The sequence below is a fragment of the Lagopus leucura genome, unplaced genomic scaffold (assembly GCF_019238085.1).
Source record: "Lagopus leucura isolate 7727_CA_CO unplaced genomic scaffold, USGS_WTPT01 Super-Scaffold_100052, whole genome shotgun sequence".
Lineage (NCBI taxonomy): Eukaryota > Metazoa > Chordata > Aves > Galliformes > Phasianidae > Lagopus > Lagopus leucura.
In genome coordinates this window covers 146,653-165,518 of record NW_024962298.1, presented here as the reverse complement: position 1 = coordinate 165,518, position 18,866 = coordinate 146,653, and the positions used below count along the sequence as shown (strand labels likewise).

The 18,866-nt window shown below is 47.8% G+C and overlaps 2 protein-coding genes across 2 annotated transcripts in view; both read right to left on the bottom strand.

Annotated features, from left to right (window-relative positions):
* Positions 1-2,798: 2,798 nt before the first annotated feature.
* SEC11A (SEC11 homolog A, signal peptidase complex subunit) lies at positions 2,799-12,112 on the bottom strand. The gene is made up of 6 exons (XM_042885762.1): positions 12,020-12,112; positions 11,828-11,937; positions 9,172-9,321; positions 4,808-4,927; positions 3,430-3,487; positions 2,799-3,275 (listed from the first exon to the last, which is right to left on the bottom strand). The coding sequence occupies exons 1-6, from the start codon at positions 12,068-12,070 to the stop codon at positions 3,225-3,227; spliced, it is 540 nt and encodes a 179-aa protein (XP_042741696.1). The 5' UTR covers positions 12,071-12,112; the 3' UTR covers positions 2,799-3,224.
* A 565-nt stretch (positions 12,113-12,677) lies between these two features.
* The window catches only part of ZNF592 (zinc finger protein 592), a 33,378-nt gene continuing 27,189 nt past the window's right edge, over positions 12,678-18,866 (bottom strand). Inside the window, exons 8-9 of the mRNA XM_042885654.1 lie at positions 15,773-15,908; positions 12,678-14,464 (exon numbers count right to left, since the gene is read on the bottom strand). Coding sequence (XP_042741588.1) covers positions 13,940-14,464; positions 15,773-15,908 — 661 coding nt within the window. The 3' untranslated portion in view covers positions 12,678-13,939. The remainder of the gene's footprint in view (positions 14,465-15,772; positions 15,909-18,866) is intronic.

The window sequence follows — 18,866 nt, the reverse complement described above, 5'->3', positions numbered from 1 at the left end:
CAGCAAGTTTTCAGAGACGTGTTGATTAGCAGACTTCAGAAGAGCTTGACTCAGCCCCTTATATCATCCCAAGTTAAAATAAATTTAAATTAATGCACAGAACAACTCAAGACAAAGGCAAAGCAGGGAACGCAGACCCAGTATCAGTGCTACTTGCAAATACAGAAATGTTGCTCCAGGTCCTTGGGAAGGTGCTCCATGTTGGCAGTAGCCCTCACAGAGATTTTCTGCTGTCTCACTGCTGCCTGGGTTTGGCTGTGACAAAACATCCCATCCCTCACTCCAATATTTTCACAAACTGAATCCAAATTCTCTTCTCGAGTGCTCCAACAAAAGAGGCAAATGGCAGATACAAATTTTTATTACTGTTTTGTCTTACTAATTGAGGATTACTCAAAGAGCTGCAGGCCCAAGGCTCACTGTCAGCAGCTGGACCTGTTTGTAGACTGTTTGCAAATACATTTGTTTTGCTTCACCTCACAACATCCTTCTCTGCAAATTGGAAAGATACGAATTTGATGGGTGAACTGTTCAGTGGCTGCAGGATCAAGTCCAAAAAGTGGTGGTCAATGGTTCAATGTCCGGATGGAGATTGATGAGTGGTGTTCCCCAGGGGTCAGTGTCGGTACTGGTACCCTAATATCTTCATCAATGACATTGACAGGGAGGTCTGAGTGCACCCTCAGCAAGTTTGCTGATGACACCAAGCTGTGGGGAGTGGTGACACACCAGAGGGACAGGATGCCATCCAGAGGGATTTAGACAGGCTGAGCAGTGGGCCTGGGAGAACCTCATGACGTTCAACAAATTCAAGCGCAAGGTCTGCACCTGGGTTGAGGCAACCCCCACTAACAAAACGAGCTGGGGATTAAAGGATTGAGTGCAGCTCTGCCAAAAAAGACCCGAGGGTCCTGGTGGATGGCAGCTGGACATGAGCCAGCACTGTGCCCTCACAGCCCGGAAAGTAACCGTATCCTGGGCTGTATCAAAAGAAGCCTGGCCAGCAGGGTGAGGGAGGTGGTCTTGTGCCTCTGCTCTGCATTGTGAGGCCTCAACTGGAGCACTGCATCCAGATGGGGAATCCTCAGTACGGGAGAGACATGGACCTGCTGGAGTGCCTCCAGAGGAGGGCCACAAAAATGCTCCAAGGGACGGAGCACCTCCATATGAGGACAGGCTGAGAGCTGGGGCTGTGCAGCATGGAGAAGAGGCGATCTGATAGCAGCCTGTCAGTATCCAAAGGGGAGACACAGGAAAGAAGGGGAGACTCTTTAGAAGGGTCTGTGGTGATAGAACAAGGGGAAATGGCTTCAAGCTCAAAGAGGGAAGATTTAGGTTAGATATAAGGAAAAAATCTTTTACAGTGAGGGTGGTGAGGCACTGGAACAGGTTGCCCAGTGTTGTGGTTGACGCCCCATCCCTGGAGACTTTCAAGGTGAGGCCGGATCAAGCCCGAGGCAACCTGATCTAGCTGTGATCCCTGTGCATTGCAGGGGAGTTGGATTAGATGGCCCTCAGAAGTCCCTTCTCAAAGGGAACAGATCCAAGGATTCTACGATGCTCCTCAGGCAACAAACCATGCAGTTAAACCAATTGGCTCCGTTCAGGTAGGGATACTGCAGGTCAGCACAGCTGCTGAGTGTTAAAGAAAACAGCCTCATGGACACAGCACCTCTATAGATTGCACAAGTCTAACAAGGTACATATGCAAGAAGCCAAAAATAGAACATAAGTGAGGTTTTTCCTTGCCCTTCTGGACTGCTTTACCCTACACAAGCTGAGTGTGTGACAGCAGTAATCATCTTCAATAATCCCTGTTGCTGGGCAATCTGGGAGCAGTCATGAAGAAGAGGGAATAAAGGATGCAGTGAAATGCAACTGAAGTAATACACGTCAAGTGGCCTTGAACTGCTGGTAGGTTTTGCCAGATCAAGAGGAAAGTTGTCAATCCTGGGACAGCACAGGCAGGGATAACTTGGCTCCTGCTGCCAAGCAACACAACCAGAGATAACTGCACAAGAAGGGTCAGGCAGCCTCAGGTGGAGGCAGCAAAGGCACCATGACCCCAATGCCTGTTCTTGTGAAGATCTGCCCTAACGAAGGGGAGGTAAAATCTTTCCATTAGTCAGCACAGACAGCATGGATGTAAGTTACAGTGGTCACACAGTCAGTGTAGAGGCAGATGCTCCAGAGCTTCTGCCTTGTGTCTTAAATTCTCCTCTGACACCACTTCTACACAAACAAGATCACTAACAAGAAGCTCACAAAACAAGCTGTTGCATGTGGTGATGAGAGGCAGCTTCTTTAAAACCACTGGGCAGCGGTGGTTTGGACAAAGAGTAGCTTCAACATGAGCAAGATGTGGCCAGCTAGGGGCACTCTGATCCTTTTTCCAAAATGACAACCCAAAAAACCTAACACTATTGCATCCTACTAAATCATCCTTGCCAAACAGCTGTGGGTGTTTCCCATCTCAAATCTTCTATTACCTAGGGCTGCACTGAATGTTTGTGTTCAAAGTAATCCTTTGCTATCTTCTGCCCAAAACACCTTGCAGCCCTGAAGCAGATTATTTCAGTGTGATTTACAGGAACATAACAATACTGAATGGATCTACAGCTCGGGACTGCTTACTCTTCAGAAAGAAAGGACAGGAGCAGCTGCTACTCTGTAAGGAGAGGATGTCAATTCACTGGGCTCTAGGAGCCCACTTGCAATGACAAAGCCTACCCCCTCCCTGGGCAACAAAACTGGGCAACGAGGCTGGGCAATAATGAAGAATGTGGCAAGATGCTGGGCAAGATGTAAAATCTTTATTCCAGTTCTAAATTGGAAAAAAACCATCACCTCCACAGATCACCATTCGACAGTTCAGTCAGCATGGGGAGACGTCACATTTGCCCAGCAGAGGCACAGGCTTAAAGGACGCAGTCCTGTAGGCACTTGGAGAGGAAGCTCAGCTTCAAGTACAAACACTGAACAGTTTGGCTTAAAGTTTTAATATAAAAAACCTCACTAAAAATGCTAAAATGTGACAAACCATTGGAAATACTGTGACAAACATTCGCCCTTAGGCAGTAAAAAACAAAACAAACCCAAACTGGCAAGAAGCTTTGAAATGTACGTTTTCTTCTTCCTCCCGGCACATCGGACCATCATCTTCTACTTAAAACGTTCACCTACACAGCCCATGGAATCTTCACTGCGTTCTTCAGTGCAGCAGGCTACTCTCGATGGACCAGCACAAACAAACCCAGTAGAAAGAGGACTGCATACTGTAAGACAAAGCAGAAGAGACAAAGAGTGCACACTCACCTCTAAAGATGCAGCAACGGGATCGGAAGTACTGGGCAAACGGTTCTGCCTGAGTGTGCAAAGTTCTCATAAGGGAATTTTAGCTGGTGGGGGAGAAAATGAAAGAACTCTTACCTTAAATTTTGGGTAATCATTCATTAAGATGGTCACTATTCCAATGTAGGGCACAAACCTACAAGAGTGAAAAAAAAAAACTACAAGAAGAGTATTCAAGGGTGCACACAACCTCTACTGGTGTAACTGGTGATTTTTTCCTATATCAGCCTTCTAGGTTCTTGGTGCTCAAGGCCCAGTGGTGCCTTGTGGCAATCTGACCCAATTCAGCAGTGCTAGGAAAAGATGATCTGCTTCAGCCAGTGCCTGCATCTCCAACCAGGCTGGCTTTCCTGAGGGCCACTGCAGCAGGAGTAGAGGCCTGTCCAAAAGGCACGTTCCTCTGCATCAAACAGGGGGAGTCAAATCACTCATTATGCACGGCGTGCTGCAAGGGAATTCAACCAAATTAAACTGCCATCACCCGCAGCTTGTTGCTTATCCTGCTTTCCCAGCTTCTTTCAGCACAGAGAACCTCCAGCCAGGTGCCAGCACGTTTCTAGCAGTAGCCACTGGGAATAAAACATTGGTGTAATACCAGCTTATTCTCTTGAGAGGAAGGAAGGGGCAATCAGCACCCAGTTGCAATTCAGTTTAAAATAAGTGAATGGCCGTGGAGCTTCCTTGGGATAGACAAAATCAGCACAGAAGCAGCGTAGCTTGTAGGGTCCTTAGAAACTGCTATAGAGCAGAGCAAAATCTAAACAAGCCAAGAGTCAGCTGTCTACTTCCAATTATTCTAACACTCTTCACGGTTAATTAAAGTGACACTCTTATGCGTGATTTGGAATACAAAAAAAAATGCTTCATGGTGAGATTTTGTGTGCGTGTGTGTGATTATCAGGAAGATGAAGCTTAGATTACATTTGGGTACTTGAGCTGTCCTGTCTAATCGAAAGAAGATCCTCAGGAAGGACAACTTCAACAAAAAGGAATTAGGCAAGCTGTGGAGATTCGACACTGGTAGTTGCTTCCTCCCATGAGGAAGGAATTATTGAGCAAGTAGGCTCTCAGGCCTCTAACAGCTCTGATGATAACCCACATTGCTTAAGAGCCTTATTGTGAACACAGGGGTTCCACATTAGAAACTCAGATCTCTCTTGCTGGAAGGACTGTGACTCGCAAAAATAATTTTGACACATATTCTCATTGTGCCTTAATGCCAGAGCAGGCACTGCCTTTGCACTGCTGTCTGTTCAGCATCAAAATCTCACGATGCAGCTCACAGCTTGATGCCTTCACTTGGGCCAAGCACAGAACACAACCACATTAGTCTTTTAACCCCCCCTGGTACCACTTGAAATACTTCCATGCAGGTCACAAAAGCCCAGTGGGGAGCTCACTGGGAGAGGGGGATGAACAGGCAGCAGTGGGAAGCAATACAAAAAGCTCCACTTACCCTCTTGCTCGTCCTACTACATCCTTTTTCTCCAGCCAGTGCTGCCCTCGTTTGTACAGCCCTCTGTCATCCACAGCATTGTTGTCTCCCTTTGTCAAAAATTTGATGTCACCGTTTTGCCTGGCAAAGATAAGTCAGAAAGAGAAGTCAAAGAACTTCTTAAAAGCTGTCCTAGAATTAGCGTGTTGAGACTGACACAAATGGCTAGAAGCAAATACGTCCGAGATGTTCAAGCAGGATGAAAGAGGGAAACTGTTGAATGCAGAGGAAGGAACAGTGTTTAGGGGAAAAAATGCAAACAGAAGAATGAATTCTGGCCCCAGGCAAGCTTTCCTGCAGAGTTTAAGAACAGAACCAGCCATTTCCAGTGAAGGTTCAGCTACTGTGACTATGCATTTGACTTCTCTTGTGTCAATGCCCATCTTGCATTATATTGAGTTCTGGTGTCTGTACTGCCATCCAAAACGGAGCGGGGCAGAGGAGGCACGGAGATGCTGCCAGGGCTGCAGCACCTCTGCTATGGAGATGGGCTGAGGAACTGGGGGTGTTCAGCCTGGGCAAGAGAAGGCTGCGGGGAGACCTCAGTGCGGCCTTCCAGGACTTGAGGGGAGCTCAAAACAGGAAGGGGACTGACTTTATATGGTCTGACTGTGAAAGGGCAAGGAGTGCCTTTAAACACAGGAGATTTAGGTGAGATGTCAGGAAGAAATCTTCACTCAGAGGGTGCTGAGGCACTGGAACAGATTACCCAGAGAGGCTGTGGATGTTCATCCCTGGAGGCACTCAAGGCCAGGTTGGATGGGATCCTGGGCAGCCTGATCTAGTGGCTGGCAACCCTGTCCATGGCAGAGGGGTTGGAACTAGGTGATCTTTAAAGTCCTCTCCAACTTAAGCCATTCTGTGATTCTATGAAAATGAGGCTCTGGGGTTAAAGCACACAGTTCTACTCAGTAGTGGTCAGGAACAAGCTGACACACAGAAATTATCAGGAAAGAGGGACAAAACAGAACAAACAATCCCTTTATGACATGACATGAACTCAGGATGTGCCTACATCTTGAAGACTTTCTATGGCTCTGAACCCTCTACGTCCTTTTTGGAGAGAAGACCTGGCCAAGGTTCAGAAATGGTGAATAAGGTCCGGAGCCACTTCTGTACAAAGAAGAGACCAAGGCTCTTCAGCCTGGAAACAACAGAACTGACAGGAGATGTGACAGCAGCTCCATGTAAGTGACACAGAAACAGCTTTTCACTGCCTCTTCCCATACAACACCCAGATGCCACCAAGCAAAACCAGAGGTAACAGGTACAAACTGAACTATGTCTCAATGACAAAGTATTTTGGATGGCAAAGAATGACATCAGTAAGTGAGCAGATACCCACATCAAAATGAAAACGGGGCTATTAATACAGAATATCACTTCTTGCTTGAAACCATTATTTACTGAAAGCAGGGAAATTATCGCTGTACATTCTCTTTACTCTTTAATCCTTTCATTCTCTTTAATTTCTTCTAATTTAATCCTTCCTTCAACTAATTCTTCCTCAGTTAGCTCATCAGAACCAGCACCCAGGAGCAGCAGAACCGCTGCTCTGACCTAGAAGCAGCGCTGTCCTGCTCTGGCCTTACACACGGTGTTTTGCTCTCTTCTCCCTTCTCCAGGCATTCCCACCTGGCTGGATGGACAACCAGCAATGCTTGTTTCAAAGCAGCGGTCTGTGCCACTGCCTGGGGACCCCGCTGCCTCCCTGTGGTATCTGGAGAACTGCTGCTGGTTCTGTTGGCTTCCTCAGAGAAACAACAGGTCCAGCATGGTATGGGAAAGCACGTGGATCCTCACAGCCCCTGCTGTTGTCATCACAGCCAAACAACGATCTGTGTTACAAGATAGGAGAGCCTTGGAAGGGAAAAAGAGGGAAAAAAATAGAACAGATCTCTCTTCAAAGCACATCTGGCTCACAGTATGGAAATGGCAACAACCCAGCAGCTTACTTACAGAGTCCACGAAAAGACAGAGATACCTAAAGGCACAGATAATGGCATTTCATTCAGAAGACTGACGGTGTGAGGAGCACACCATCATACCAAACTGTTTCCATGCCGCATCATAAACCTGTGTGAGAAGCCCACAGCAGAGCTGCTCTGCTGTTTGAAAGGTGAAAGGAAAGCCAGCCTGGCTCTCCTGCACAGCCACTGCGCCACTCTGGATGGCAGACTGTTCTGTAACACAGAGCAAACTCAATTTCATTCTGAACAATGAAGAAGAAGCTAGCAAGTAGAAAAAGCTTTTCTCCTTGAAACAATACTGCTGTGAACTGGAGCCCCAGTTGCTACAAAACTGTGGACAACAGAGTATTCTGCTTCTCTTCATTCTCACACTCCTGTCAGCTTTCACGGAGTCTTTTCACGATTTTCATTCTCAGCGTGTAACTACAGAAGCAAACTGGACTCCGGCCATCCAGAGGAAATTCCTGAATTCAGAACCACCACCAGAAAAGTAGTCTTCAACTAACGAGAGAAGCAACTGATACCTCAAAGTATGAGCTGCTTCCAGTGCTCAGCTTTGGGTCTTTCATCTTTACTAACATAAGGATCAAGTTTGGCTTTGTCTTTTTTGTTTTTAATGCAATCAAAAATACTGGAGAACGGCTTGACTTCACTTCAAAATCTGGGATTGGTGCTATGGTTCCATTAAAACAAAAAAAAAGCACTGGATACCTAGTGTTGAGACAAAGCCAGGCAAAAAAAATAGGGTGAAGAATGTCTGGAGACAAATTGTTACACTGAGAGCACGTTTCCGCTCCTCCTTCCCAAAAACTGGCTGAAAGCAGACAGAGAATACCCTGACTTTTCTTACCTCTTCAATCACCAGTCCGAGCAGCAGCACTGGAGCCCAGATGAGACTTTTGCATGCAACAGGGGAGAAGGAAAGTAGTGTTTCACTTAAAAGAGTTCCCAAGACATCTCAAAAAGCATGTGCGCAGTGTTTGATAGCAGATTTACTGCCTATACCAATCTCCTTTTTGAAACTAAAGCTACCAAGAACCAACACTTTGAAAAACAACTAACCCACGACAGGTTCTGGGTGCAGAATCAATCTGTACAGCAAACAATCTGCTATGCCTACAACATCCTTGCAGTCAGGATTTCAGCTGAACTATTTATGTGCATGAAGCCGGCTGAGCTCGAGTTGGGCCAGGAGTCAAGACGTTCCAACAGCTGTAGCTGCCACAAAAGCTTGAGAGAGAACCTCTGTCCCTTCAACCTCATCGGCTGACAGCAACCCAGAGCAGTTGGATGTCCCTGGAGGTGTTAAAGGCCAGGTTGGATGTGGCCCTGGGCAGCCTGGCCTACTATTAGATATGGAAGTTGACCAACATGCCTGTGGCAGGGGGGTTGGAGCTTGTGATCTTTGAGGTCCTTTCCAACCCAAGCCATTCTATTCTTTGATAACCCTTGAATGCCACCTTTACATATGATGCAAGTGATTCATTAAATCTAGAAATGGATCTCTGAGCCTTGGTACAGCTCCAGTTCATTCCTAATTTACTCAGCAAAAAGATGCCGGGACCACATTCAAATGGGGTTACCCACTCAGCTCTCTTCTCAGCATGCCAGCTCTTCTGGCATGAAGAAACAGGGATTCAGTTCAAGGTTCAGCTTTGACTCACATCCCTCACAGGGCCGGCTCTTATCCCCACCAACTGCTGGCTTTGAGCAGTCCCAATTGCTTCAGAACAGACAAATAAGAAGGCTCACAACTGAAGAGAAAGTCTTGCTTGGAAAACCAAACCCTGTTCAGTAATCAAACCAGAATAACTGCTTTTTTCACTTCTTCTGACGCACACTCTGCTCAACATTTTGAATACAAATGGTACAGGGACAGTGCAGCCCATCTGGACACTGAGTATAACGATGCTATAATGATTCCTACAGAGAAGAAAACTGTACAAAGAAACCCTTCCCCTGGTTAGGTCCCTCAAAGTTTAAAACAGTGCATGCTGTGCTGAAAACACTCTTCACACATAAAGTTCTACTTCAGAGGTCACTTAACACACCCATTCCTAGAGGAGACAAAGCAGCAAAGTTATGAGGCAATTTGGGATGGAAATGACAGGAGATGCTACATGACAGAGTGAGTTCAGGATACCGGGACAGACTCCCCAGCTTGGGAACTCTGCAGCTGATCCTCACAAGGGAACCAAAGCGGATAGATCTGCACTGCTGGAAACTCTGACATTACTTCCTGCAGCACTTGGACATCTCTTAAATGAAGTTCCACCCATTACTTAACCAAGGAGATGAGGAAAAAGACAATTAATTCAACAATTGCAATAGAAGCCCCCCAAATTCTTAACATACTTCTCGTGAATTTTCAGAACACGATGGACTATAGGAATTTCCCTTCCTTCTATCCTAAAGACCACAATTTCTCCCACTCTGATTGGATCTTCAATGCGGTTTGTTAGGAACAGGAGATCTCCTCTGTGAAATGCAGGCTCCATGCTTCCACTGAAAAAGAGAAGAGGAGCAATTAAGCAATATTTAAACACTGAGAATCAGGCTTCACCAGTTATAGGCTTTTAAGAGAAAGCTTGCCGTGTCTTTAAAGAATGCCTAAGATAATGGCACAGGCCTGGAGGACTGGCACGTGTCTGATCCCTGCTCCATCTGGGTTTTCTATCACTATACTAGCAGCAATTAAGATCAGTGCCAGCGGGGAGGGTTAAAACCATAGGTTATGGTGATAACCATTAGGTTATAACCATACATAAGTCATTATGCTCTCTCCCTCGTAACAGGGCTGGCAACCAGCAGCACCTTCTCTACGAGCACTAAATTCATTGTGCTATGCTGGTAGTGCTGCAGTGGTGGGCAGGCAGCTTTTGCGTTTTGTTTTTTCACAGGTAGATGGAAGGCCCTTGAGAACGCAGCGCTGAAAACACACGGGCTCTTGTGCTCCCATCTGGAACAAACAGACGGGCGTGCTGAAAATCTGTTATTGTGATTCATCACTTTGCTTAACTATCTCATTTCAGGCACTGCTATTCAAGTTGTTTTTCCCCTGTCCTGTAAATGACGACTGTTATCAAATACCTAACCTTCCTGCTTTCAAATCAATAATGCGATACAGCAGGAAACAATGAACTTTCACTGTTTTATCTCAAGACGGTAGAGAAGCTGCCGTTTCGGAGATAAGAAGAGAGGATGCGACCCAAAGGCCCACGTCTGACTCACTGGGAAGAGCAGCACAGAGCATCTCCCCTGAACTTCAAGGGATCCATCAGGAGTGCCACTTGCTTCTAAGTCTTTTATTTTTGAGCCTTGTTAAATGGCATGAGGTAATTAACACCAATGTAAAAATGCACTGAAAGGCCAAAGCAGCCACAGAACAGGACACGTGTGGTACCCATGCAGCACCTGGCCGTGCCTGCACCCAGTCAATGCCCAAGAACTCCACCAGGACGAACCTGTCCCAGAAAGGAGGAGGACACAAGCAGGGCACACCATCAGTGGCACCCATGGCGTCATGCTTTTGTGAGGCTACGCAGCATCTGAAACATATCCAGTTATGGTGATATCCCTTATTTTCTGCCTGTAGGGGAACTGCTGGATCACGGCCTGATTGACCACCTGAGGGGAGCACCGAGTCAACCGGGAGCACAGGTGAAGGCGATTCAGCTGCGTGATCAGAAGGGGTGCAGCCTGGTTCCATCTCTCCTAACCCCACTGAAGGGCTGACTGCCACTCAGGAAGGATCTCTCTCTGGAGATTGCTTCTTGTAGAGTTTCCTGTGAGCCTACAACATTGGTGAGCACTTTCCATTTATCTCTGATTATCTTTTCCAACGTCATAATCTCACCAGCCTAACCTTCTCTGTATACCTATTGATCATCCAATACTTTACAACATTTGTACACTTATTTCTCTTATACAGTCACACATGTACCAGGGTATGGCTGCAGCTCCCTTTCTCCTAGCTCACTAGAAGATCAGGGGAAAAAAAATAAGTAGCTGTGAAAAACATAGTTAATGGATACCAGTGAGGATGCAATGTAACATCAATAACGCTCACTGGTAGTGGCAAGCTTGGTCCTATTTAAAAAAAAACTCTTCCCTGTAAGAATTTATTTGCTAGCATCTCAAAGACATCAACCTCTTTGTTCATTAATTGAGACTTGTTGCACTCTTCAACCACTCACACAGCAGCAACAAGAGAGGTGAACAGGAGGCGACTGTGCTGCAATGCCCAGCTGCTATGGCCTCTACAGCGGGATGTGCTGCAACCTCAGTGACAAGGCGAGCCCTGCCACAAGCACTGCTTTCATGCAGCAGCGTGTGTCCCCAAACCACTGGTGCCAGGCCTCCTGCTTCAAGGCCTTCCTTTCCCATGTTTCACCCGAGTTTTTCCAGGAGGTCTGATAGAACTCGAAAGCGCTTGGATCGAGCTCTTTGATGTCCTCTAGTTTCTTCTCTGTCCCTCCTCCAGGACCAGCCCTGTCATGTACGTATTTGACAGCTGACAGAAACAGAAGATGCTATTTCTACACAGGGTGATGTGTTTCGCCTTCCTGCTTCACAGAACCATCAAACAGCTGAGGTTGGAGGGGAGCCCTGGGTCCATCTGGCCCAGTGCTGCCCGGCACGGAGCAAAGTGCTCACATCCAGGTGGCTTCTGAACGTCCCCACAGACAGAGGCTCCTCAGCCCCTCCGGGCAGCCTGTGCCGGCGCTCCGTCACCCGCGCTGTGCTGGCTGACGGTCAGTCAGAACCTCCTGCTCTGTGCCCGGCACCGCTCAGCAGCGCCCGTCCCCTCCCTGCGGGCATTTCATCCTCTCCCCCGTCTTCCACTGACACCGGAGATCCTCAGAGAGGCTCTGCCCTACCAGGACCCGGCAGCCGGGATGGACGCAGGGCCACAACTCCAGAGAGCATCCTCCAAAGGGCCGGACGCCCAGGCACCGCCAGAACCAAACCGCGGCCGCGACCCCAACCGCACCGCGCCCACCGCCTTCACCTCAGCACCACCACGATGGGGCTCTCGCTGCCCGTCACCACCATCAGCCCCTTCCAGATCATGAGGGCGGACGAGACGATCATGCCGAAGTTCAGCACCTGGTAGTAGAGCTGGGAGGGAGGAGAAGGGGGCGGCGGGGTCAGGCTCGGCCGGGGTCTGTGCGTGCCCGCTTTCGCCCGCCCCGCCGCGCACCTGCCGCTTGTTCATGCGCCGCACATCGTCCAGAAAGTCCAGCGACAGCATCGCGGGCACCACGGCGGCGGCCCCGCGCCACTTCCGCTTCCGCCCGCGCGCTCGGCTGCTTCCGACCCCGCCCCACCCGGGAAAAGCGGGAGCGGCAGCGGAAGGGGGCGGTGGAGCGGGGACGGAACCAACGAGGGGTGGAGGTGGGAGGGGGGAGCGGAGGATCATGGGATCCCGGCCGGTATGCTGCACGGGGCCCGCTGCGCCATGGGGCGCCCGCAGCTCTGGGCAGCAGCGCCAGCGCCTCAGCGCTGTGCTCGCAGTGCGCTCCTCGCACCTCACCGCAGTGTCCTCTGTTAAAGCCGTCCCATCTACCGCTACCTGCAGCCTTCTCTTCCCCAGGCTGAACACCCCCAGCTCCTCAGCCCGCCTCCTTGGCCCTCCTCCGGCCCCCCAGCCCCCCTCTGTTAAGGGTCAGAAGGGACAGAAGTTGACAGCAAGGAGACGGCAAGGAGATGCTGGCAGGAGGAGGGGACGGCGGTGACAGGGCGGGGATGGCGGGCAGGAGCCCCTGGGCTGTGTCCCTACCCCTGCCGGCTGGGGTGTCCCTTCAGTCCCCTCCAGCCCCACGGCCTTCCCCTCGGCAAGCAAACACCCGCGCCAGGAGCACTGTTGGATGCTTTTATTTGAAATACTTTGAAGTAAACATTATAGCAAGGCACAAATGCCACTGCAGATTAAATAGATATGTGATGGCTTGGGAGTGCCCCCGCTATCCTTACTCTACGTAGGCTACCTTGTAAAACATTCCCTAGGCTAATGTACACAGTATCAAAAAATACAAAGAGTCCAAACTGTTTGTATCAAAACACATTGAGACAAGAAAGTGAGCAATTCATATGCAATAAGATAAATAGTTCTTAAATTATTTAAACATTGTCATAGTAAACAATAACGAGCAGGATTCTGGCTCAACATAAAAAAAAAAAAGTATAGAAGATAATTATATTACATGAAACGCGTGTGTTGGGGGAACGATGAGGAAACGGCACGGACAGAGTCAATATGACTACGTGGACATAAACGTCTCCAAAGGAATATGGAAAACTGAGGCAATAGGACAGCGGCATCCTGGCCCCACCAGCCTTGTGGGGACCCTCATCACCTCCCTGCCAGGATCCCACAGGCCCCGGTGAGAAGTTCTTGTTTTCGGGACCGCGATGCCCTAATGCAGAGAGAAGTGCTGTACCCACCCACCTCCCTCTCCCTGTGGTTGTGCTCTTCCAGAAAGGGGCTACAAAATTCTGTTTCGGGGTAATTAAGAATCACGATGCTTCATTAAATTACTTTTTGGAAAACGTGACTGTTATTAAAGTAGTAACTTAAATGCAAGCTTGAGTACAACTCAGGCCTGTCCCATTAAACACAGACAATCTCGGATCGGCCAGCACGGCCCTGACACACGTGCTTTGCTGAGATAGCATTATGAATTAAAATGAATGAAACAAAGGCAAAATGGGAAAAGTAAGTCATAAATAGGAGGAGACAGAAAGGGAGATGGGGGAGGCAAGGCTGGGGCTGCGGGCAGCGGCTGAAGCAGTGCACTCAAAGGAGGAAAGCTCATCTTCAGGGAACTGCAGCTGCAGAAAGTGCTCCTTGATCCTCAGGAGCTGGACAAACTCCAGGGAGGATTCTCGCCCTGCTTTCCCTTTTCAACTCTCTGAGCTGGCAGAGAGTTAGTGCTCAGGATGCAATGGCAGGTATTTTTTTTTTCCAAATTTCCCTTACAAATGGAAGTTAACGGAAAGCAACGTCTATCCCAAGAAATCAACAGAACGTTTCAATGATTTGCCCCATCCCCACCCAGTATTTTGAGTAAAAACCCCCAGAGAAAAAGCCCCAACAGAGCAAAAAGCTTCTGTTTCACTTCTAAGTCTTAACAGACTTTGAATGATTGTTCTGAGAGGTGCTACGAGGACCCTCCACACCACATGTCTGCCTGTGCTCACAAAGAGCTGAGTCAGTTTTGCACTCTTTGCATTCCAGGCTTTCCTCTTCCGCCATAGTGTTCATCTCGCCATTATACCCCTCGTGTCCGTTCTCATTCGTCTCTGCTCGTAGCTTCTCCCTCTCCTCCTCTCCCTCCTCCTGCTCCTCCTCATCCTCTTCTTCCTCCTCTTCCTCCTCATCTTTTACTTTGTGAACAATGAAGAGGTGTCTGTTCAGAGAGATCTGAGATGTGTAACACAAGCCGCAGAACAAGCACTGATACGTGGAGCTGTCTGTCTTGTGCTGAGGTATGTGCTCCTGGAACTCAGTACTGACGTCTGTTGCAAACCCACATTTTGCACATTTCCAGTGCGCTTTCAGTTTTTTGGCCGGCGGTGCGTCTGAACCTGCAGCGGTCCCTGCCTGCCCCACATCGTTCGTCGTCATCCTCTTTGGAGATCTCGCCTTAAAAAATAAGATTAACAAGTTACTTCATCGTTTGAGCCCACAGAAGAATAAGCGTCTTAGTTTGTCGAATCCCACACATACACGCGAAGGCACCTGAGGTAAATACACACAGGTATTCTGTCACAAACTAAACAGTGGCATGCCTATGCCTGGGGGCTCCCCTCGCACTGCCTTCCCTGTCGATACCCAAACACCTTGAGGTTGCAGCAATGCCTCCTCTGCCCCCTGTCACAATTTGCAGGATGTCATCTGCTGTCCTGCAAGGCGAGATGGGAGCTCTGGGCGGAGCCGGCAAGGCAGAAAAACCACGGGAAGGAGAAGCTGAAACGTCTTCCCCTCTACTCTGCCTTCTTCCTCATGCCATCTCTCACAGCCTCATGCCCTGTACCGCACCATCCTGCAGCATAGTCTCCTCCTATGAGGACGGCTCGACCACGTATCCCTTTGTGTCATTTTGCTATCTCCTCATCCAGCAGCACTGCACAGCCTTTGTTTTGCATACAGTTTGGCTTGTATCTGGAACAGAGCTAGAGCGGTGTGCAGCCAGCTCTCAGCTGCAGAGCTCTGCACGGGGGAAGCGGCCACCAGCTCACAGAATTCCAGATTTCCCTTTCTCCCTGCCTGAGATCACAAACAGAGAAGGGTCTTGGTTGCAATCCCTCAGTGCTACGGGACCGGAGACAGATAAATAGAGACAGATTTTCCTTTTTGCTTCTGTTTTTAAAATGACTGGAACAAGGAGCTCAACCTGCCAACCTTCCGCTCCAAACCAGCCCAAAATAACATCAGTTGAATGGTTACAATTGTTGGAAAAAAATGGCACAGTCCCACTGCAGAGGAATGCAGTGCTTACATGTAACAGATCTAGTAGGAGCTAAACCAGAAACCTTTGTGCAAGTAGTAACAAAAACACGAGGGAGGGAGAAAGCAGAAAAAATGTACCAGACTCTTATACCTCAAAGAAACTGTGCAGTGGTATGGGGAGAACGAGGGTAAAAACAAACCCTAATTAGTTCTGGTTGCAAAGTGGTCCGAAAAAGGCCAGTAAACACAGGGCCGTATGTTCAAAACCATCTTGAAAAACGCAAGATGCGTTGCCCCAGTGCTGCTGCAGCTCAGCTGCACTTTCAGTTCAGATCACGATACTGCTAGAAACAAACTAGATGGAATTTGGAGAACAGGAGGGAAATCTGCCATATTTCAAAGCAAGAGGGCTTCACTGCCACCAATACCACTCGTTTTCTGCCCCATGTGGACAGCTACTTGCCAGATACATCTATTTTTGAATGAAAATGTATGAGTTACTTCTGCTGTGTCTCTCTCTGGAGCTTTTGCTTTGGCCATCTGGGATAAGTCTGGGTTTTTGATGCCGTGCATGAGGCTGATGTGATTCTCCAGCATGAACGGCTGAGGAAATGTCTGATTTTCATCTGTGCAGTACCTTGGAAATAAATACAAAACAAAGAAAATATATTAGAGGAAATGCCCCACTGTTCTTTCATCCAAACAGCTCTTCGTTATGCGCCAAACCAATAGGTGTCATAGGAGACAGAAGTTGTTGAGTAATGCACTATTAAATTACCAAAAGAGACAGGAAATCACCATTTTACTAATAAAATATTATCCCTGACAGAAATCCATGAAAGTTTACCGCAGTAAGGACGAGCAAGAACAAAAGTAGGGCACGTATTATTTACAGCAGAGCACTTAATGAATACAGGGATGACTGGAGATCAGGCCCGCTGTGATACACGCCGCAGAAGCACCAGGTAAGTAATCAAGACGAAAAAAGAACAGGAGAAAAGCAGCTTTCAGGAGAGCAATGCACGGGGAGACCTCATTTTGTGTGCAACGAGGAGGGGCCCTGCAGGTCCCACTACCAGTGCAGTATCACATCCACAGGACCTTGTTTATCATGGTACACTTGAAATTCTTACAAAACCTCTCAACTTCCAGCCCACGTGTCAAAAGCACTCACAAATGCATCATTTATGTGGAACTAAATACACAAAAACCCAGAAGGACCTAAAAGCTGCCAGAAACGACACTGAAGCTTCAGAAGGAGATGTGAAATGGAAGAGCCAGCTATTAACTTGCCCTCTCGGACGACCAAGGTCTACTGGAAATAAGCACCAGGAATATAAACCACCCCTCTGCAGCACGGCCAGGTGCAAAGAGCACTCGGAAAGCGGTCAGGAAAGCCAAGGTTGACTTTGTACTCTTCTGCTGACCGCCAGTGTGACGTGGGGAAGCTCCACGAGCTGGGCATCAACCCGAGCGGTGAGGCAAGGAACACTGTACCTCTCTGCAATGCACAAATTGCAGCTGAAACACAGGCAGCAGGGGATGAAAAGCAGCAAATCGAGGGTGAAGCAGATCTGGGAGACAAAGGCCTTTTTTAACAGGAGAGAAAAAGGTTTCTACTGATCTTCCAGCTTCTCCACTAGATGGAAAAACAACGGTCAGTAATGATGTTAGAACACAGATGTAGTCACCGAGTATTTCTGTTGTGTTTTTTTTTTTTTAAACAGGAATTGCTCAGATGATAAATCAGTATTTAATAATGATGGGATTTTTCTCCTTCAAGGAGGCAAGAGGAGGTTATTAAGTGGTATTTATCAAAAATAAACATGCTGAAAATCAAGTGTTCCAGACAGTTCGTACCTAAGACTGGGAAAATAAGAGCAAGGTCTGAGCACAAGAACCAAGTGAATTATGAAAGAAAATGCATAAAACATGAGAATGCCTTGCAATTTGTTCTAATTCGGAATTCTTTTTGTGTGAATAGCTAAAAGATGCTTTCCTAATTACACCAGTGACAAACTTGGCAGGAGGGAGCTTAAGCAAGTCCTCCATCATTGCTTTCACCCTACAAAGTTAACGCGAGGATGAGACCCTAAGCAGGGCAGGGCAAGAAGGGGAAATCACAGCTCGAAATGTTAGAAGCAAGAGAGTAACTACAAGACAGCACACCTGGAGCCACAGGAATATTGGACAATCAGTGACAGATTTTACTCATGCTTCTAATCTTCATGGGGAAATCTTGGAGCAGAGGGTGGCAGCAAGTTAGGGCACTGATATTTGAGGGTCTGTTAATAGGAAGGCTCAGTAACGAGACACGCTCAGGTCACCTAGCTGAAGGGAAGACCAACCAGAAGTCCTGAGATCCAAACAAAGAGCAGCTGTTGGAGATACTGGCACAAGTGTTTTAAAGAGAAGGCTTAATCAGAAGAGTACTGTAGTGAGACTCAGTGAAATATAATGATTAAAGAGAGCACAGCCACTGTCCAATTAAAACCTCATCAGCAGATTCTGAGAAGGAGCAACTACGAGCTCGAGGATTAAACACAACCACAGTTCACTGGAATTTGTTGCTCAGTTTTCTCTGCTACAAATAATGCACGCCCATGAACGCGTGGGTGAACTGCAGATCCACAGCTGCCTGCTGCTCTGAAAAGTAACAGAAAAACTGGATCCCAGGCTCTGTACAAACTAATGCACACCCCAGGGCATTATTCCTACACAAATCTTCCTTCCCTGCTATTTTGATTCTGATACACCCTGCTCTGAAACCAACTGATCCAAAGAGAAGAGGTTTGTACAACCCAGGTGCACATAACTCCAACAACCCACAAAGCAAAAGCAAAACGAAAAGTACTGGGAACCAGTGCTTCATCTCCTGCAGAGGGTGCAAGAAAAGGGAAGCTGAGAAATTCTGGCTGAAAAACGTGTTGGGAATTTGCTTCTATCAGGCTCCAGTGGTGATGATGCCAACACTTCATCCATTTTCTCAAAGCTACTGTGGCTCACCACGTGGGCCACAGGAGCAAAGCACATTAAGGATGTACACTTCAAAACAGACCTGTAGTCATTTAAGTGCAAAAATCCATAGCACACTTCTCAGAAACACCTGCATTCATACAAAATTTCAGCTGAACCAAAAAATCCCTTAACCCACATCAGCACAAACGTCCTTTCCAACACAAACATGCTTGAATTCTGTTTTAAGAAGATGCCTCAGAATCTGAGGCAGGAACTAAGCTTGCATGATTGTTCAGCATATGACTTATTCTGCAACAGCAGATAAGAACAGTTGCAGGGGTATTTTTGTAAGCTTTGTCCTGAACTGACGCCGTATTCTCAGTGAAAATATGTTCACCAGCCAAGATTTTCATTCACTGCTGATTCATGCAGCTCCAAACCCATTCTCCTACTTTGAGGAGCAGCCTTCCAAGCAAATCCAGATTCTCTCCACTGCAGCTTGTGCAGACACTTCTGCCTGTGTAAAAGGCAGCAGGCAGATCGGTCCGGTGTTTTCTTGGCTGTTCCACAAGGCTGTGCAACCTAGATGCCACCTGCAGCTCTCAAATCAAGCTTTACCCTGAGTTTCCAGAAGGGC

What these genes read in the sequence shown, in the direction of transcription:
- SEC11A (XM_042885762.1), bottom strand. Translation starts at nt 12,070, where the DNA reads ATGCTGTCGCTGGACTTTCTGGACGATGTGCGGCGCATGAACAAGCGG. An exon ending in GTTCTGAAAATTCACGAGAA is followed by an intron (nt 4,928 to 9,171) that starts GTATGTTAAGAA and finishes TATCTTTGCCAG; the next exon opens with GCAAAACGGTGACATCAAAT. An exon ending in ATGATTACCCAAAATTTAAG is followed by an intron (nt 3,276 to 3,429) that starts GTAAGAGTTCTT and finishes TTTGTCTTACAG; the next exon opens with TATGCAGTCCTCTTTCTACT.